This window comes from Schistocerca cancellata, chromosome 2, assembly GCF_023864275.1.
Source record: "Schistocerca cancellata isolate TAMUIC-IGC-003103 chromosome 2, iqSchCanc2.1, whole genome shotgun sequence".
Lineage (NCBI taxonomy): Eukaryota > Metazoa > Arthropoda > Insecta > Orthoptera > Acrididae > Schistocerca > Schistocerca cancellata.
The window spans coordinates 1,001,391,777-1,001,412,822 of NC_064627.1; the positions used below are offsets into that span (position 1 = coordinate 1,001,391,777).

At 44.3% G+C, this 21,046-nt stretch overlaps 1 protein-coding gene across 1 annotated transcript in view; it reads right to left on the reverse strand.

Annotated features, from left to right (window-relative positions):
* The window catches only part of LOC126160490 (inter-alpha-trypsin inhibitor heavy chain H4-like), a 216,823-nt gene that overhangs the window by 89,349 nt on the left and 106,428 nt on the right, over positions 1-21,046 (reverse strand). Inside the window, exon 2 of the mRNA XM_049916911.1 lies at positions 14,288-14,460. Coding sequence (XP_049772868.1) covers positions 14,288-14,460 — 173 coding nt within the window. The remainder of the gene's footprint in view (positions 1-14,287; positions 14,461-21,046) is intronic.

The following is a 21,046-nucleotide window of genomic DNA, read 5'->3' on the forward strand; positions in this document are numbered from 1 at the left end:
AAGCCTGACGAGTCCCCCTCTCCCCCTCCGGCCCCCTCCCTAAAAAATACAATCTACCATTCATCACATCAAATAGAAATTCTGTCTAATTCATTCTATATCGTTCTAGAACCGCTCAATGACCATAAGTTCTCTAACACTACAGTCATCAATAAACAGCCGCAGATTGGTGTTCACCTTATATATCAGATCATTTATGTATTAGAGAACGCTTCCCTGGGGCACTCTTGACGATACGATACTCACAGTCCAGGACAACGTTCTGGGTCCTAATACACAAGAAGTCTTCAAGCAACTGACCTATCTGAGAAACTATTCTGCAAGCTTGATCCTTCGTTAACATTATGCAGAAGGACACTGTGTCAAAACACTGCTCGTAAATCTAGGAATAAGGAATCTGCTTCTTGCCCTTCATCCATGGCTCCCAGGAGATCGTACGAGAAAAGTGCACCTCGAGTTTCGCACGAGTGATGCTTTCTAAATCCGCGTTTATTTGTGGCCGAAGCTTTTATGCCTGAAGGGAAGCTATTATACTCAAACTTAGAATATGTTCAAGAATTCTGTAGGATACCGTTATTAAATACACGGGTCTTCTTATATAGAGGTTTCATCTGTGCTGGTATCCACTCGTTTGGGACTATGCGCTGGGCGAGAGATTCGCGGTAAATGCAAGCTAAGTAAGGGGCCAATGCTATTGAGTACCCTCTGTTAACCAAATCTGATTTCCATCCACACCTGGCGAATTGTTGGTTTTCAACTCTGAGTTGCTTCTCAACACCAGAGATGACTATTTCTAAATCTCCTTACGGAATATGTGCGGCAATTTCATGAGAGCGAACGCAAAATTTCCGTTTCCTCCGATAGATAATGTAGATATAGCAATGTCTAAAAATGACGTCTGTAAGTGACGTACGTTGCAAGCAGCGCCTCATTGAATTCCTCTCTGAGGGGAAAGCAACTGTGGGGAATATTCAGAAGTGTGTGTGTCAAGTCTATGGATCATCTGCAGTCGACAGCAGTACAATTGGTCGCTGGACGAAGAAGATGAGGCCGTCAGAAGGCGGTTCGGCGGAAATCGATAATTTGCAGTGAGCGTTGAGACCTTCTGCGACCATCACACTTGACATTCTGTAGCTAGGTGATGTTATCATGCCCTAGAGTACACTCATTACTACTCGGCAGTTGTCATAGCTGCTGTCAATTAGTAAGGCAAGTGTGGATGCAATAGTTCGCGCTCTTGGATACTCGAAAGAGTGTGCAAGATGGGTTACGAGCTATCGTTTCGTGGAACACAAATCTCTCACAAAAAAAAAAAAGAAAAAGTTCTGAGTTTTTGCAACATTTTTAAGCTAAGGGGACGGTCTTGTCCCAAAATGTGACAGGTGATGAAATCTGGATTGAGCTCGAAGCAGAGACAATCGATGGAATGACGTCATCATTCTCCCCACTACGTCCTTGTGTCTCGCTACAGGAATGCCATTGGAGTGGAAGGAGATTATGTGGGAAAAAAAATAGGGTGCGTAAGTAAAAGACCATCTTTCATGTGTGTAATTTTCATTATATGGAATAATTAATTGTTGCAGAAAAAAATGTGGTGCACTGCTTCTTTTGAGCTCGAAGCAGAGACAATCGATGGAATGACGTCATCATTCTCCCCACTACGTCCTTGTGTCTCGCTACAGGAATGCCATTGGAGTGGAAGGAGATTATGTGGGAAAAAAATAGGGTGCGTAAGTAAAAGACCATCTTTCATGTGTGTAATTTTCATTATATGGAATAATTAATTGTTGCAGAAAAAAATGTGGTGCACTGCTTCTTTTGAGCTCGAAGCAGAGACAATCGATGGAATGACGTCATCATTCTCCCCACTACGTCCTTGTGTCTCGCTACAGGAATGCCATTGGAGTGGAAGGAGATTATGTGGGAAAAAAAATAGGGTGCGTAAGTAAAAGACCATCTTTCATGTGTGTAATTTTCATTATATGGAATAATTAATTGTTGCAGAAAAAAATGTGGTGCACTGCTTCTTTTGAGCTCGAAGCAGAGACAATCGATGGAATGACGTCATCATTCTCCCCACTACGTCCTTGTGTCTCGCTACAGGAATGCCATTGGAGTGGAAGGATATTATGTGGGGAAAAAAATAGGGTGTGTAAGTAAAAGACCATCTTTCATGTGTGTAATTTTCATTATATGGAATAATTAATTGTTGCAGAAAAAAATGTGTTGCACTGCTTCTTTTGAGCTCGAAGCAGAGACAATCGATGGAATGACGTCATCATTCTCCCCACTACGTCCTTGTGTCTCGCTACAGGAATGCCATTGGAGTGGAAGGAGATTATGTGGGAAAAAAATGGGGTGTGTAAGTAAAAGACCATCTTTCATGTGTGTAATTTTCATTATATGGAATAATTAATTGTTGCAGAAAAAAATGTGGTGCACTGCTTCTTGAAGGGAGAAGGAAGATTTGAGTTGTACGTCCGGTCGACAGTGACAGGACATCAGTCATCAGAGACAGAGCACAAGCTCGGTTACGAAACAAACCATTCTGGCATTTGCTTGGGAGCTATTTAGGGAAACCACTGGAAATTCAAATCTCGATGGCCAGACGGAGTTTTGAACCGTCGTCCTCCGGAATGCGAATCCATTGTGTTAACTACTGCACCTCCTGGCTTGGTCATTATTTTCTGGGCGACCGTCGTAATACGGCTCAGTCTAAATTCCCGATTGTTTCGTGTGATTTTAGATTCCTTCATCGGCATCCTGTTCTGAACGACAGATTAACCGATTTCACATGCATGTAATATAATAGGACACGCAAAGACACGCAAAGGCGATAGGGTCTTATAGCCTAATAGAGCTCTATCTTGCATAAGATGGCTCATCGAAGAAATATACGCAGATGTTTCATAAAATGTATAACAAGTTCGCCGCCATGACTTTGAACAACACTGAATTATTGGTTCTCCTGAAAATATGTTCTAAAGTTACAAATACATTCACTGCTATTAAAATTCAGGAATTTGTTCCATAGTATGGTGCAGTCTTACAACTGATCAAGATCGCATACGGTATCATCAGCTGTGTATCTATCAATTGATTCTGGTAGCCAATATTTTTACACAGTGGTGTGCAAAACTGAAGGACGAAAGTAGCTTCTGCGTTACGTGGCACTCCGTAGTCACACAACTCGATGAATCTTGAGCTAAAAAAAGAAAGAACTGCTACAGTATTGCATAGCACAGCATAACGCAGAAGGTAACTGAAACAAATACGCAATTGGAAAGACATAAATGACACTTACTTAAAGCAACCAATACAATGAAGTCACCGCGATTTCTGATGGTCTCCTGTGCATTACAAGCGGCGAGACAAGATTCTTAATAGGCTCTTTGATCACCGCTGACAGCAATGCATGCCTCCAAAGTGCTCCCATGCTGTGCACAAGGTTGGTAAGGTGTTCTTGGTGTAGGGCGTTCCGGTTTCCCAGCAGTGAACTTGTGACAACTGGTGAATAGTCGTTGGTGTTTGTGGCGTGCTGCTATAGGACTCCCCAAAGCACCCCATACCTGCTCGATAGGATTTGTATTAGCGGAATCGGTAGGCAAGTTCATTCGCCTAATATCCTCCCGTTCCAAGAGCTTCTCCACCTACGCTATTCCATGTGGTCGCGCGCTGTCATCCATAAATCCAATGAAAATGCACACCTTAGAAGACGCACGTGGAGGAAGAGTACAATGTCACAATAACGCTGCCAGATATGTGTACTGTGTTCAAAGATTTGTGGATCAGTACACCCGTAAAAGATTATACCTCCTGAGGCCATGAAACTTGGACCACCAAAACGATCAAGTTCGACGATATTCCTGGATGCATTACGTGTTCACACCTCTCGCCATATGAGGATACATCCAGCATTGTCCATCTGATGCGTTTGGTGTTCCAGGTGTCACGACATGGGAGCATGATGTTGCATGGACGTACTGACCTCGAAATCTTTGAACATGGCGCACTCGCTGGTCAACGTTACACCATACTCCTTCCCCATGTGCCTCTTTTCCGTGGCGATTTCGGTCATCGCTTCACTTTTGTGGATGATAGCGCGTGACCGCATCGAACTGAGTAGGTTGTGGACCTCTTGGAAAGAGGGGATATTCGGCGAATGGGTTGGTCTGCCCTTTTATCCGGCTCAATCCCCATGGAGCAGATGTATGACTCGCTGCGGAGACGTGTTGCAACCCATCCACACGCACCAATGAATCCATTAGTTGTCAACAGCGGTCGAGGAGAAATGGAGCGTCCTTCCATAAGAACTTATAAGTCTCATGACCAGCACAGGAGAACGTTGGAGGCACGCACTGCCGTCAGTAACGGTCACACACACTATTAAGAACCATGTCCAGCAGCTTGTAATGTCCAGGGAAATATCATGAATCGCGGTGACTTAAGAGTAATTATTGTCTTTAAATAAGAAGGCTCTAAGTGTCCGTCTCAATCCGTATTTCTTTTAGTTACCTTCTCTACTATACCGTAGCAGTTGTTTTTATGCATGATCCAAGTTTCATCAAGCTACAAGGGGTGTTTGAAAAGTCTGTACAAAGTCCGAGAGATGGCACCTCCGGCGCGTATCGAGGTAATGTTTAGTTAGTAACATCTTTGGAAAGAACGCACACCAAGTTTCAGCCGTATTGGTCTCTTTATTTGTGTCTGGCATTCGTGTGAATAAAGGAAGTCGAGTGATTGTCAAAAAAATGGACGAAAAATAATTTTGTGTATTGATTAAACATTACTTTATGAAAGGTAAAACGCCTCAGGAGACTAAACAGAAGCTTGATAAACATTACGTGACTCTGCACCTTCGATTAGAAGAGTTTATAAGTGGTTTCAAAATTTTCGGAGTGGCCATATGGGCACAAGCGATTCTGAACTTTCTGGACGCCCTGTGGAGGTTACGACTCCAGAAATCATTGATAAAATCCATGATATGGTGATGGATAACAGAAGAATTAAGGTGCATGAGATTGCTAGTGCTGTGGGCATCTCTAATGAATGGGTACATAATATTTTGCATAAACATTTGGACATGAGAGAGCTATCCGCAAGATGGGTTCCGCGACTGCTCACGCTTGACCAAAAACGGAATCCTGTGAAGTGTTTCAAGGATTGTTTGCAGCTGTTCAGGAAGAATCCGCAGGACTTTAAGCGTCGTTTCGTCACTGTGGATGAAACATGGATACGTTACTGTACTCCTGAGACCAAACAACAATCTAAACAATGGGTTACCAAGGGAGAATCTGCACTAAAAAGGCGAAGACCATTCCTTCGTCCGGAAAGGTTATGGCGACTGTCTTTTGGGATTCTCGAGGGATAAGCCTTATCGACTATCTGGACACGGGTCAAACGTTTACAGGTGTATATTATTCATCGTTATTGAACCGTCTGAAAACCGAACTGCAAGAAAAACGCCGGGGATTGGACCGCAAAAAAGCCCTTTTCGATCACGACAATGCACCAGCACACATATCAGCAGTTGTGGTCGCAAAATTAATGGAAATAGGGTTCCAACTCGTTTCACATCCCCCGTATTCTCCAGAATTGGCTCCCTGGGACTACTATTTGTTCCCCAATTTGAAGAAATGGCTGGCGGGACAAAGATCTTATTCAAACGTGGAGGTGATTGCAGCAACTAATAGCTATTTTGCAGACTCTACTGCTCGAGCGTTTGGGATCCCTATCAGGTCGGATTGAGGGAGGCAATTCAGAGGCGGGCTGCTAGATTTGTTACTGGTAGGTTTGATCATCACGCGAGTGTTACGGAAATGCTTCAGGAAATCGGGTGGGAGTCTCTGGAGGCGTTCTTTTCGTGAATCGCCACTGAGGAAATTTAGACAACCAGCATTTGAGGCTGACTGCAGTGCAATTTTACTGCCACCAACTTATATTTCGCGGAAAGACCACAGAGATAAGATAAAAGAGATTAGGGCTCGTACAGAGGTATATAGGCAGTCATTTTTCCCTCGTTCTGTTTGGGAGTGAAACAGGGAGAGAAGATGCTAGTTGTGGTACGAGGTGCCCTCCGCCACGCTCCGTATGGTGGATTGCGGAGTATGTATGTAGATGTAGATGTAGACTTGGACAATTCCTATTATTTGGAAGGGATCAACAAATTAGAACAGCTTTGGACGAAGTGTATAAGTCTAAAAGGAGACTATGTCGAAAAATAAAAAAAAGGTTTACCCCAAACATGTAAGTAGTTTTTATTTTTGCACGGACTTTTCAAACGTGCCTCGTATATTACTGGGCAGTGACACATAATGCGGAAGTTACTTTCCTCCTTAAATTTTCCACACCAGTGTATAGCAAAAAATACCATAAATGGTGATATTTATGTCTTACTTATAAACAGATCCCTGTGCAATGGTACCAGTCATTTACGAGAGCAACCCTGTGCAAACTGTAGAGCAAAAAGAATTAGCTGTCGTGTTCGTTAGTGCTCAATGTGGAATCGTTAATATTAAACGCTCTAACGGTGTCAGAATGGTATGGCACTGCCTATTCTAAACTCTGGGGTTCAAGTCTGGATACAACAGAAAGATTCAGCTTTGGTATCTACTGCGGATGGAGATGTTATTCCGAAAGTAACTCTAAGCTATTCCTTTTAGTACTTTATCCATCATCAGTAACTGTATTTCTGTTTGTTAAAACAGCAACCAGCTGCACAAAAGGAATTTTATCTCTTTCCTGGTTTCAAGCATCTAGTGCCTCTTCTTCAGAAGGCTGTACAGAAAAATATGACACAAATAAGTAGAAGTTAGGTAAAAATATTAAAACTTGAGAACTAAAAGTTTGAAAGTTTGAAGATAAAAAAGTACATACTGCTAAGTATCGTATTACTTGCGATCGTCGAAAATAAGATGATTGCAGCATATTGCTGTTGTCTTAGAAAATACACGAGCGATATGTAATACAACAATGAATCCATTAATGCAAAGGGAGCTCGTAAATGCTTCCGTGTGGTTCATAATGCCTATACAGAAAAAAGTGCAATATCGTCCTAGAATAGAGCCAATTAGTTAATGACATGCATGACTTGAAGTTGGTCTCACGGTGAGGATAAAAGTACGATAACACAACAAACAAAAACTTACGCAACTTCAGTTGCCATAAGGCATCATTGAAAATGTAAGTGCGCAGAAGCAGTGTAATAAGTAATGCATAAAAATACTTAATAATGCATAACTTAAGTTTACAGAAAGGGCAAGCGGTACTATGGGTGGAAAATTTGGGAACTAATCTGCGAAACAGCTGTAGTGAGGTCAGTCGCAAGTCAGCAGGGAACCAGTCGGTAAAAACAAAGTGCAAAGTGTGAAGCGAATCATTGGGCTGGAACCGGCAACTGGGTAAGTGGAGGGGCAATTCTCAATCGATGGCTAACATTAAGTGTAAGAAAGTAACTATAGTGCACAGGAACAGTGGGCACAATTGTATACTTGTATTATACGGAAACAACTAGTAAAGGAATACATGCAAGTTGCAAGTATAATTCGTGAAAGAACTGTAACTAGCGGCATTCATACCAACTGTAAGGTACCGTAAATTTTAGAATGCACCGCTGGACTGGTGTAGTGAGGTCAACACCTTGCTAGCAGAAATTAAACGGTAGGAGAGAAAGGCTGCTCCCTTTCAGGCCGTTTATGACGCTTTTGCGTGTAAAAAGCTAATCACATTTGACGTAATGTTTTATATATCATACTCAATTTCCCATTGCTCGAGTGAATAGAACAACAACACAACAACGGCATCTTCTAGTCATGTGCTTCTAACATTCACTGCAGTGCATGTCTATTAGGGTTGTGACACTACTGACAACTAATTTAACGGGAAGGTGTACCAAACGGAAATCCGAGAAAAACGTTTAAGGTACAATATAATTCCGAAATTCCAGACACACTCCTGCTTAAACTAACGTTACAGCGATCCGTGTGACTGCTTCAAGCGTATTTCATTAGCATCTTGCTGCAGCTGATATTCGAAGACATTCTGATGGAACCGAAGTCAGTGAACTTATTTTGGAACGTCAGTTAAAGTAGAAAGGTCACTAGCTCAAAAAAAAAAAAAAAAGAACAGATTACAGTCTAAAACAAAGACCAAACGACGGACCACGAAGGAATAATGCAAATGAGATGGGTATCGGTAGATATGATTTACACGTACAGACAAATAATTAAAATTTCAGAAAAAAAAGTATTAAAGGGAAAAAACTTCACAAACTAATCAAGTCAATAAAGTTTTGGTATAAAAATGTTCAAATGTGTGTGAAATCTTATGGGACTTAACTGCTAAGATCATCAGTCCCTAAACTTAACGTAAATTATCGTAAGGACAAACACACACACCCATGCCGGGACCAGCCGCACAGTCCATAACTGCAGAGCCTCAGACTGCTCGGCTAATCCCGCGCGGCAGAGTGTTAGTATATCTCTGGCCCTTATACAAGCAGATATCTGTTTGATAAGAGTCGTTGGATGTCCTCCAGAGGGCTATCGTGCCAAATTCTGTCCAATTGGCACGTTAGATCGTCAAAACTCAGATGATTGGAGGGCTCTGTCCATAAAGCTCGAAACTTTCTCGATTGGGGAGGGATTCTGTGACCTCGCTGGGTAAGGTAGGAACTGGCAAACACAACCAAAGTGGTCCAGCCATGTCACCCTAGACTATCACTTCTCGTTGTTGGGCCGTATGCCGTCGACAGTCAGGCTGGTACCCCTCCGCTGTCCGAGGCGTCTCCAGACATGTCTTCGGCCCGGAATCTCATTGACCAGAAAAGAATCGTCTTGAATGAAGAGTCTCGCTTTGATCTGAGTCTCGATGACCAGCGAAGACGTGTCTGGAAACGCCCTGGGCAGCGGTGGGATATCAATCCATCCCGTCATACGGCCCGACAACCATGAGATGTCGACGATATTCTACGCCCCGTTTTGTTGCCCTCCATAGCAAGCCATATTGGACTTATATTTCAGCAAGATAATACCCGTCCGCACACAGCGAGAGTTTTTACTGCTTGTTGGGCAGCAAGTTCGCCGGATCTCTCCACAACTGAGAACGCCTGCAGCATTATGGACTCTGGATTTTGAAGATCGAACGCGCCAATTGGACAGAATTTCGCACGATATCCTTCAGGAGGACATCCAACAATCAGTCAATTCCAACTCGAGTAACTGCCTGCAAAAGGGCCAGAAGTGGACAAACTCATTATTTACTTGCTCAGTTTGTGAAGCCCTTTCTCTTGAATAAATCGTCCAGTTTTTTTGAAATTGTAATAATTTGTAAACGTAGGCTTCCGCGGCCGTTGTCACAATGAATAAAATTCTTCTGGGTTTGAGGCCGTACTGTCATCTGCAAAATTCCGACGTTTTGGCTACTGTTGCAAGGCGCCTTCCTCAGGGTGTATTGTAACAGTCGCCGAAACGTCGGAATTTTACAGATGACAATGTGGCCTCAAACCCAGGAAAATTTTATTCATTGTAATAATTTGTCTGTACATGTGTATCACATCTACCGATTTCCGTCCGATTCGGATAATTTCTTCGCGGTGCATTGTTTTTCTTGTCTAAAAGTGCATTTTGACTGGATTTACAATTGTGATTCCGTAGATTTTCCCCGGCGTCTTATATGTTTATGCTCTTCACGGGTATGCTGCCGGATATGATCGTCTTCACTACCTATATTTCGGCGATCCATCGGGCTGCCATCTTCAGGTGCGATCGCCCCCCTTCACAGAGGGCAGCTCTTCAACTTCTTGCGCAGACGCATTGGCCTTGACCGTGGGTATAAACGAGCTGCTGTTTCTAATGTACATTCAGTTCCGGCGTGATTGTGTAAACAGCGATCGCACATGAAGATGGCGGCCAAATGGATCGCCGAAATGTCGTGTAGTGAAGTCGATCATATCCGGCGGCATACCCGAGAAAAGCATAAAAATGAATTTACAGTTATTAGGCAGGTTTGATACAATACATGTCTATGTTGGTATGAGGTCTCAGCGAATGTAGAAGCACGCAGGTTACTGTACACAACGCTCAAATAAGCTGTTTTCACTACAGAGAGTTCTAACATATGACGTGTCAAACAAGCGCAACTAGCTTTTCTGACGTGAAAGTTGGACGCGGGAAGACGAAAACAGAATGTATAACGGCGCACATATTTCTGGTGTCAGCGCCTACGGCATGACGTCCAGGAAGGAGAAACCGAGACATCCGAAGCTTAACAGGACCAGACGCTTACGAAACTTTTGTCAGAAAACTACCCGAGTGTTCTCCATCCACGCGTTACCCATCATGTTGCTGCATAGTGGGACTACGGGCGTAAATGATTTTGTTTTGGACCAAAAGCGTTGTTTTTATGGTAATTTTCATTTCATCTGTGTTTACCGTGTTTATCTGCAGTCAATTATTTCATCTTCAGACAATTAGACACAATCACCGAAATGAAATAAACCCACAAGTATAGCGCCTTGTTTGTAGGGAAACACTGCTTTGCGAAGCTAAGTTTCGAAACTGAACCACCAGTCACTGCACGTATGCAGTGAGCAGTGGCTAAAGTCGTTAGGCATTCCATCTTTTAAGATAAGAAGTTGTCACTTCAGTGCGCTTTCATGTTAAACGGCATGTCGATAAATATGATATGAGGTGGAGAAATCGTTGGCTTACGGGCAATTACACTATGCATAGGTTCTTGAGAGCTGAGAGGCCGGTACCGCAGATGAGACAGTTCTTCGTAATATGCACATCGAAGCATTGACCATGTAGGCGATACTGATCAAAATACAGCCTGGAAGAAATACTGAGATTAATAAAGATCCCTTTCTGTAATAGGAATACGTTGTAGATGCTGTGAAGTCAATATAAAGCCATCCTGAAGATGCCGAAGAAACAGCCAGCTTCGATAAAAGCACAGCTGCGTAAAAACGAAAATTACACGAAGAATGAAATGTGGAGTTAACTACGAAAATACAAAAAACAGAGTACAAAATTTAACCCGTATGGAAGTTTTTTTGACTTCGTATCGCCTCCATGACGTAATCCGGCCAATTAGCCAAATGAGTAAAGTATCCAGTGGCCTACTGAAATCTCCTGATGATGATATTGATGAGAGAAGTCGTCGGAATCTCGAGGCTGAATATAAATCTGACGCAGCAAGAACTCCGTCAAGCATTTGTTCTGGAATGTCGCCGCAAAAAAACTGCGTTGTCGAACTCCACAGTTTGGCGGTATTGTTTTCTTGTGCTCTGTATAGTATTCTCTAGAAAAACATATGGAACTCGAGGACCCAGATGCAATTGGCATGACAACATCCAAGGTCAAATAGCAATCACAGATTACTTTACTCAAACCTGAAAACAACATATGAACGTGAAGATGTAAATCTCGTCTTTCTAGATTTCAGTTTCATTTTCTGTTGGGCTACCTGTCCTATGCTGGTGTCAGAACTCCAAACATTGGAACAATATTCTAGAACTGGTAGCACTAGCGTTTTGTATGTTATTTTGTTTACAGATGCCGTACATTTTCCTAGAACTCTTACGACAAATAAAACTCTTCCATCCGCCTTTTATAATACGGATTAAATGTGAGCCTTCCATTTCCTTCCATTTGCGTTACTTATTAGTGTTATTCTAACAGAGTTGATAGTGTACCGCTTTTTAGTCCATTAATCAAGATGCGAGGTATTGCAGAGGGATTTGGAATTTAACCCAGGACATGGGGCCAAGACAGGTGATGAGGAACTCCCCCCCCCCCTCCTTCTTGCCGGTCAAATACTAAGCAGAGAAAATTACGTCCAGCACCAGGATTCGAACCTGATCACCTATGAGTCGAGCGCCACCACACAGAGATGTACTAGCAACCACGGCTACGGACGCGGGTATTTTTCCCGCGTTTAGAGCCTTCATCGAGCAAGATGACGACGAACATTGAAAGGGGCTAGGATAACAAGAGCTGGTTATATCGCATGTAAAAATGAAACAAATAGACGTTCTTTTCTCGTTCGATACAAGAAAGGAATAGGACAGAAGATCTCTAATAACGGTACGATCTGTCCTCTGCCACGCACTGTACAGTGGTTTGCCAAATATACAAGGGGTGTAGAAAGTAATGCCTCCAAATTTTTTTGCGTGAAAACTCTCAAAGCTTTTTAAATAAAACAAACGCTTTTTTCGTTCTACACCTTTATTCTTCACGTCTGAACGTTGATTTCTCATCATAATCTCACTGGCAAGGATCACATTTTTCCCAATAACAAACGACTTTGTTGATGCCGTCACTGTAAATGTTTGACTTTGTTGACGGAACAACAACCTCACCTCTTCCTTGCACCGCTTCATCGCTATCGAAGTAAAGTCCTCGAAGCGGTTCTTTAAATTTTGAAAACAGATGGAAATCGGAAGGGGCCAATCGGAACTAAATGGATGATGACTGATGACAGTGATCCCAAGGCGTCTGATCGTTGTAGTTGTCGCAGAGACCGTGTGCATTGTCTGACATTGTGATCCTGAAGGAGAGGTTGTTCCACTTGAGGATGAACTCTTTGAATTCGTAACTCGATTACACCACGCTGTTTCTCATGCACCGACGTAGTTACGTTAGACACCACCAGGTTACACGATACAATTCGGAGCCCTCTAGCGGTAGCCCTCGTGTATGTGTGTATGTATGTACACTCCTGGAAATGGAAAAAAGGACACATTGACACCGGTGTGTCAGACCCACCATACTTGCTCCGGACACTGCGAGAGGGCTGTACAAGCAATGATCACACGCACGGCACAGCGGACACACCAGGAACCGCGGTGTTGGCCGTCGAATGGCGCTAGCTGCGCAGCATTTGTGCACCGCCGCCGTCAGTGTCAGCCAGTTTGCCGTGGCATACGGAGCTCCATCGCAGTCTTTAACACTGGTAGCATGCCGCGACAGCGTGGACGTGAACCGTATGTGCAGTTGACGGACTTTGAGCGAGGGCGTATAGTGGGCATGCGGGAGGCCGGGTGGACGTACCGCCGAATTGCTCAACACGTGGGGCGTGAGGTCTCCACAGTACATCGATGTTGTCGCCAGTGGTCGGCGGAAGGTGCACGTGCCCGTCGACCTGGGACCGGACCGCAGCGACGCACGGATGCACGCCAAGACCGTAGGATCCTACGCAGTGCCGTAGGGGACCGCAACGCCACTTCCCAGCAAATTAGGGACACTGTTGCTCCTGGGGTATCGGCGAGGACCATTCGCAACCGTCTCCATGAAGCTGGGCTACGGTCCCGCACACCGTTAGGCCGTCTTCCGCTCACGCCCCAACATCGTGCAGCCCGCCTCCAGTGGTGTCGCGACAGGCGTGAATGGAGGGACGAATGGAGACGTGTCGTCTTCAGCGATGAGAGTCGCTTCTGCCTTGGTGCCAATGATGGTCGTATGCGTGTTTGGCGCCGTGCAGGTGAGCGCCACAATCAGGACTGCATACGACCGAGGCACACAGGGCCAACACCCGGCATCATGGTGTGGGGAGCGATCTCCTACACTGGCCGTACACCACTGGTGATCGTCGAGGGGACACTGAATAGTGCACGGTACATCCAAACCGTCATCGAACCCATCGTTCTACCATTCCTAGACCGGCAAGGGAACTTGCTGTTCCAACAGGACAATGCACGTCCGCATGTATCCCGTGCCACCCAACGTGCTCTAGAAGGTGTAAGTCAACTACCCTGGCCAGCAAGATCTCCGGATCTGTCCCCCATTGAGCATGTTTGGGACTGGATGAAGCGTCGTCTCACGCGGTCTGCACGTCCAGCACGAACGCTGGTCCAACTGAGGCGCCACGTGGAAATGGCATGGCAAGCCGTTCCACAGGACTACATCCAGCATCTCTACGATCGTCTCCATGGGAGAATAGCAGCCTGCATTGCTGCGAAAGGTGGATATACACTGTACTATTGCCGATATTGTGCATGCTCTGTTGCCTGTGTCTATGTGCCTGTGGTTCTGTCAGTGTGATCATGTGATTTATCTGACCCCAGGAATGTGTCAATAAAGTTTCCCCTTCCTGGGACAATGAATTCACGGTGTTCTTATTTCAATTTCCAGGAGTGTAGATTTAGATGTAGATGTAGTTGTAGAATGGATATGAACACCGAATGGAAACTGAATGCATTACACAGAAAGAAATGGAAGAGGCTTGTGGAGCAAACGTGTGGTCATCAAGGTAGTTGCCAAGAAAGGAAATTGCCTTTGATACTCACATGAGGAATCCAGAAATGAAAGCTGTCTCTGGGAGCACGACGCTGAAGAAGACCTCCTGAGCTTTGCTGGCGGGGTTGGCCAGCCTGCTGCTGAATACCGTCCGGGCGTACCGGTAGTCGATGCGCGACTCCACATGCAGGCTGTACATCTCCGGTTTGGGCAGCGGATCCTCCTGGAAACAAGACAGAAACCAATAACTCACCTCTTCACTTCCTACAGTGACATTACAAAAGTATACTTTATCTGACGTTCATTTTATGTTGGGAACGGAGCATACAAAAGTTGGGAGAAGGGATAACGTTCCACAAAGGAGAACGCTCCGATTTTCGAACATGAATCCTTAATCATCGCGGAATCTGTTTTGTTTAATATATTGCTACTTCAAGGGACACACGCACTAGACAGCAACGTTAATTGTCAGCTGTAGTCTCGAATCGGGTTATTCTTTAGTGTTAGTAGTTGATACTGGTCTACTTCAGAGTTTCTGCAACAGTCCGGTGCAGCACCAGCGCAGCTAACGGCCGATAGGGCGTTCACAGGCACTGAGTGTGCAACGCCTTCCATGTTTGTTATTGACGTTACTAGTAACTGTTGCTACTGAATGTTGTATGTCCCATTAACAAAGACCAGCATTGATAATGAGATTTTAGGAGGAGAATAGTATATTCAAATCGTGAATTCCTAAGGGATCAAACTGCTCAGGTCACCGGTCCCTAGACTTACACACTACTTAAACTAAAACTATCTTATACTAAGAACACCACACACACCCATTCCCGAGGGAGGACTCGAACCCCCGGCATGAGGGGGCGCTGATCATCGCGTCTTAATTCTACTTCGGTCAATGATATTCTAGGCCGAAGACATTTCTGGAGAACCCTTCTTTCTTTTTTTTTTTTTTTTTTTTTTTTGCATCCACGGTACGTTTGCACCACAGCGGTACGTCGACGATATTCTACGTCCCGTTTTGTTGTCCTTTATGGCAAGCCATCCTGGGCTTACATTTCAGCAATATAATATCTGCCCGCACACGGTAAGAGTTTCTACTGCTTGTTTTCGTGGTTTCCGAACCCCATATTTGGCAGCAAAGTCGCCGTATCTCTCCCCAATTGAGAACGCTTGAAGCGTTAAGTTCAAAGCCCTCCAAACATCTTCGGATTTTGATGATCTAAAGTGCCAATTGGACAGAATCTGGCTTGATATCCGTCAGGAAGACATTCAACAACACTAAAAATCAATACCAAGCCGAATAACAGCTTGCATAAGGGCCAGAGTTGCACCAACGTATTATTGACTTGCTCAGTTTGTGCAAATCTTTCTCTTGAATAGATCGTTCAATTTTTCTGAAATTGTTATCATTTGTTTGTCTGTCCAAGTACATCACATCTTCTGATTTCCGTCCCATTCTGATTACTTCTTCGGGGTGCGTCTTTATTTCCTTTTTTGTTTTAAAGTGTACATTACGTAACACAATCAAGAATGAAACGTAAGAACCGGTTATAAAGGTTGTAAGACACGGATGTAGTCTTTTACTGATAACATTGCTAACCTGAGTGATAGTGAGGGAGAACTGTAGGACGTGTTGAGCTGAATAACAGTCTCCTGAGCGTAACAACAAAGAAAACCGAAGGAAGAAGAAAAAAATAAGGAGTGGCGGAAATGTGATTACCGAGGAACGACAACGGAATTTCGGACCTTGTAGTAGATAAAAGTGAAGCAATTGCGCTACCTTGGAAGAAAAATAGATTACTGAAAACTAAAAAGCAGCGCATGATGGATGGAACAAAACAGCACAGGCAAGAGGCTATTCCTGGCCAAAAGCATTAGTATCAAATGTTGGCCTTCATTTGGCGAAGACATTTCTGAGAAAGTACGTAAGGAGCTCAGCATCGTATGAAAGTGACGCATGGACTATGGGGAAACCGAGAAAGAAAAATATCTAAGCATTTCAGAGTTAGTACAATAGAAGGATGTTGAGAATTTGGTGAACCGCTAAGATAAGAAATGAAGTTCACACAGACTGTATGACGATAGAAATATTTGAAAAAGGTTTATAAAAAGAAGGAACAGGATGATAGGGCAGGTGTTAAGACGTTATCGAAAAAAAAAGAAGTATGTGGTGATATCTACTTTTAACGGTTGCTGCTCAATGCTTTCTGTTGTCACTGGCGTCTGCTGGTATGTAATGACCAAGAGCGTCGACAGATTTTCAATAACCCTAGAGGAAGCACGTTTTCAGCTTTATTTGGCTATATTATTTCTCCCCTATGAAGCCTTCTTGTAGTGTGGTATTGTTCGCAGCTGGAAACACTTATGTTTCAGTGTAAGGCGGTCTGGCACTCTGCAACCTTTCTTATCAACCCATTTGTGATGTCTGAAAACAGGAGTCTCTTATCGGCTGTTACAAAACCTCATTTGTACTGCTAACGGGGCCGTCAAGTCCGCGTAGAGCGCGTCAGTCCGTAGGAACATTTGTCGTTTGTGAGAGCCAGCTAACAGATCGGGTCTTCCCAGCAGCATTTTCCTCTGTAGATTACGGCTGCTGCTCTTGCATCATTCCCTTCTCAGATCAAAGAAACTGGTTAGTTTTGCAGTTACCGTTGCAGCAAGATGGAATACCGCCTACTTGTTACAATTTCGCTCCTAAAATAATAATTTTCTACTCTTCTTTACACACGTACCACATACAGTGTACCATGCATGTATGACCTTTCCGAATTCTTGTCGAAGCTGTGTTTTACTAAATCTCGTTACTTCGTGGAAAGGCTGTTGGTAATAAGAGTATAAATTGTTCATTCAGTAACATTTAATTTTAACAAATACTCGAAATTTACGATTTACTAATACCAGTAGCACTTCATAATTCGACCCAGCTTATAATAGTTTGATGAGTCGTGCTTGCAAAATGCTGAGAGGAAGTATTTACAATAGAATAGAAAAAAATGGTACAATCCCACCTCGTGCAGGAACACCTCGGATTCCGAAGGAAGGTAGGAACACGCGAGTCAATAGTTACCCTGGGACTTATAAGATAGACTGAGGAAATTAAAACTTATGTTTGTAGCTCTTGTCGGTTTAGAGATAGCTTTGAAGATTTTGGCTGCAATACGGTCTTTGAAATTCTGAAGGTAACAGGGATAAAGAACAGGGAAGCAGAGGTTGTACACAATTTGAACAGAAACCAAATGGTAGTAAGTCTGGAAGGACATGAAAGCGAAGCAGTGGTTGAGAAGGAAGTGAGACAGGGTTGTAACCTATCGCTGACTTTATTCAATCTGTACATTGAGCAAGCGATAAAAGAAAATAGGACAAATTTGAAGAGGGGATTAAAGTTCAGGAGGAAAAAAACAAAAACTTTGAGATATATGAAGTGTATTCGCAGTTGCGAATACGGACAACCACCAGCTGTGGAAGGGAACGTCGACAATGAAAAGTGTGCCAAACCGAGACTCGAACCCCGGATTTCCCTCTTTGCGCTAGCGTTCGGCTTAATCGTTTTGGCTATCCACGCACGACTCACAGCCAGAACAAACGTCCATATGTTGTCAGCTGTGCGTCTATAACCTGTACTAGTAAAGCATTATGTAATTCCCATACAGGAGAGGACATTTTAATTGAAAGTTGCGTCCTCGGCGGATAGTTACGATGTTGCTGTGCCTGTGCTGTTAAGAGGAACGGTGGAAACTTCCTTCGGACATGCCTTCTTAACAACAAAGGCACTGCAATATAGTAAAACGTTTGAGGTTTGCGTAACATACAATTCTGTCAGTCGTGGCCCAGGACCTGGAAGAACAGTTGAATGGTATGTATAATGTTTTGACGAGAAGTTGTAACATGAACATAAAAAGTAAAATAGTGGTAATGGAATGTAGTAGTCTTAAGTTAGGCGACGCTAAAGGAATTACGTTACAATATGAGACACTAACCACAGATAAGTTTTTTTTGGGCTGCAGTGTAACTGACTGCAGCTGTAGTAGGGAGGAAACAAAAAGCGAACTCGCTATAACACGAAAATTCTTTGAATAATAGTAATTATTTAACATCTAATAGAAGTTTAAATTGTAAGAAGTCTTTTATGCAGATATTTGTCTAGAGTCTAGCCTTGTACGTATGAGAAGCGCAAACTACAAGCAGATCATACAAGAAGTGAATGGAGGCTTTTGAAATGCGTTTCTACAAAAGAACGTTAACGATTACCTACTTAGATCGAGGAACTAATGAGGACATATTGACTCGAATTGTAGAATAAAGAAATTTATGGCTCAACTTGATTAAAAGAAAGGATCGACTGATAGAACATACACGTTCTGAGTCATCAAAGAGTAATCAATTTTGTTATAGAGGGAACTGTGTGGAGGAAAAAAATTGTATAACGAGACCAAGGAGTGATTATAGTTAGCAGCTTCCAGAGGATGTAGGTTGCAGTTGTTAGGATATGAAGAGGCTTGCGTAGGATGAAGTAGCGTGGAAAGCTGCTTAAAACCAATTTTCGGACTGAAGAACACAACAGCAACCATCAAAATTGTTTTAGATTGACGTACATTATTTGAAAGACCTTAGTCTCATCTTTCTGAAGGACCTCTTCTTTTTTCTGAAATCAGAAAGTTACTTTTATTCAAAATTGAAGGTTGCCATAATTTTCGAATCTTAAAATACAGTCCTTTCAAAATTTCAGCGTTATTTTGTTGTAGTCCTAGTTTTCCTGTTTCTGAAAATGTATAATTTTCTTAGAATACCATGCTAGTTCACGAAACATTTCCATTGGAAAACTTGAGCTTCTAGAAAAATCTTGACGGATTTCGGAAATCCCATTGTACTCTGAAACTCACCCCCCCCCCCCCCCTCCTCTATCTCTTCTGGCATAAAAGATTTTGTATCTCCAGAAATAAAGGCTCACTCTGAAACCATGTTCATGAACACAAACTTGGTGGTCGGGAGGCAAAAAGCGACTGAACATCGCGTGACGAACTACTCGTGCAGCCACTCACACTCCAGCAGTGTGTGACCACCATCACCTAGACCAGGGCTTCCCAACATGTGGTCCGCGGACCCCTTAGGGGTCCGCCGGCTCTTTCTAGGGGGTCCGCACCCACCTTTGACTAAATCGTGTAAAATAATGAGTAAAATTATTGAATAAAAATGTGCAAATCAAATTCATCATACACTCCTGGAAATGGAAAAAAGAACACATTGACACCGGTGTGTCAGACCCACCATACTTGCTCCGGACACTGCAAAAGGGCTGTACAAGCAACGATCACACGCACGGCACAGCGGACACACCAGGAACCGCGGTGTTGGCCGTCGAATGGCGCTAGCTGCGCAGCATTTGTGCACCGCCGCCGTCAGTGTCAGCCAGTTTGCCGTGGCATACGGAGCTCCATCGCAGTCTTTAACACTGGTAGCATGCCGCGACAGCGTGGACGTGAACCGTATGTGCAGTTGACGGACTTTGAGCGAGGGCGTATAGTGGGCATGCGGGAGGCCGGGTGGACGTACCGCCGAATTGCTCAACACGTGGGGCGTGAGGTCTCCACAGTACATCGATGTTGTCGCCAGTGGTCGGCGGAAGGTGCACGTGCCAGTCGACCTGGGACCGGACCGCAGCGACGCACGGATGCACGCCAAGACCGTAGGATCCTACGCAGTGCCGTAGGGGACCGCACCGCCACTTCCCAGCAAATTAGGGACACTGTTGCTCCTGGGGTATCGGCGAGGACCATTCGCAACCGTCTCCATGAAGCTGGGCTACGGTCCCGCACACTGTTAGGCCGTCTTCCGCTCACGCCCCAACATCGTGCAGCCCGCCTCCAGTGGTGTCGCGACAGGCGTGAATGGAGGGACGAATGGAGACGTGTCGTCTTCAGCGATGAGAGTCGCTTCTGCCTTGGTGCCAATGATGGTCGTATGCGTGTTTGGCGCCGTGCAGGTGCACGCCACAATCAGGACTGCATACGACCGAGGCACACAGGGCCAACACCCGGCATCATGGTGTGGGGAGCGATCTCCTACACTGGCCGTACACCACTGGTGATCGTCGAGGGGACACTGAATAGTGCACGGTACATCCAAACCGTCATTGAAACCCATCGTTCTACCATTCCTGGACCGGCAAGGGAACTTGCTGTTCCAACAGGACAATACACGTCCGCATGTATCCCGTGCCACCCAACGTGCTCTAGAAGGTGTAAGTCAACTACCCTGGCCAGCAAGATCTCCGGATCTGTCCCCCATTGAGCATGTTTGGGACTGGATGAAGCGTCGTCTCACGCGGTCTGCACGTCCAGCACGAACGTTGGTCCAACTGAGGCGCCAGGTGGAAATGGCATGGCAAGCCGTTCCACAGGACTACATCCAGCATCTCTACGATCGTCTCCATGGGAGAATAGCAGCCTGCATTGCTGCGAAAGGTGGATATACAGTGTACTAGTGCCGACATTGTGCATGCTCTGTTGCCTGTGTCTATGTGCCTGTGGTTCTGTCAGTGTGATCATGTGATGTATCTGACCCCAGGAATGTGTCAATAAAGTTTCACCTTCCTGGGACAATGAATTCACGGTGTTCTTATTTCAATTTCCAGGAGTGTATTTTTTTTTTTTTTTTTTTCGTGTGTGAAACATGTGTACTTTTACTTTAGGCCGTATTCCCAAGCAACGTTTGCGGTTCCTAAGTGAGAACGCATACACAGTTTAGTGTTGGAGAATGCGGCTTCTCTGATCGACTGTTTCGCAACAGTACGGGGGTCGTTTGTGCGCCGG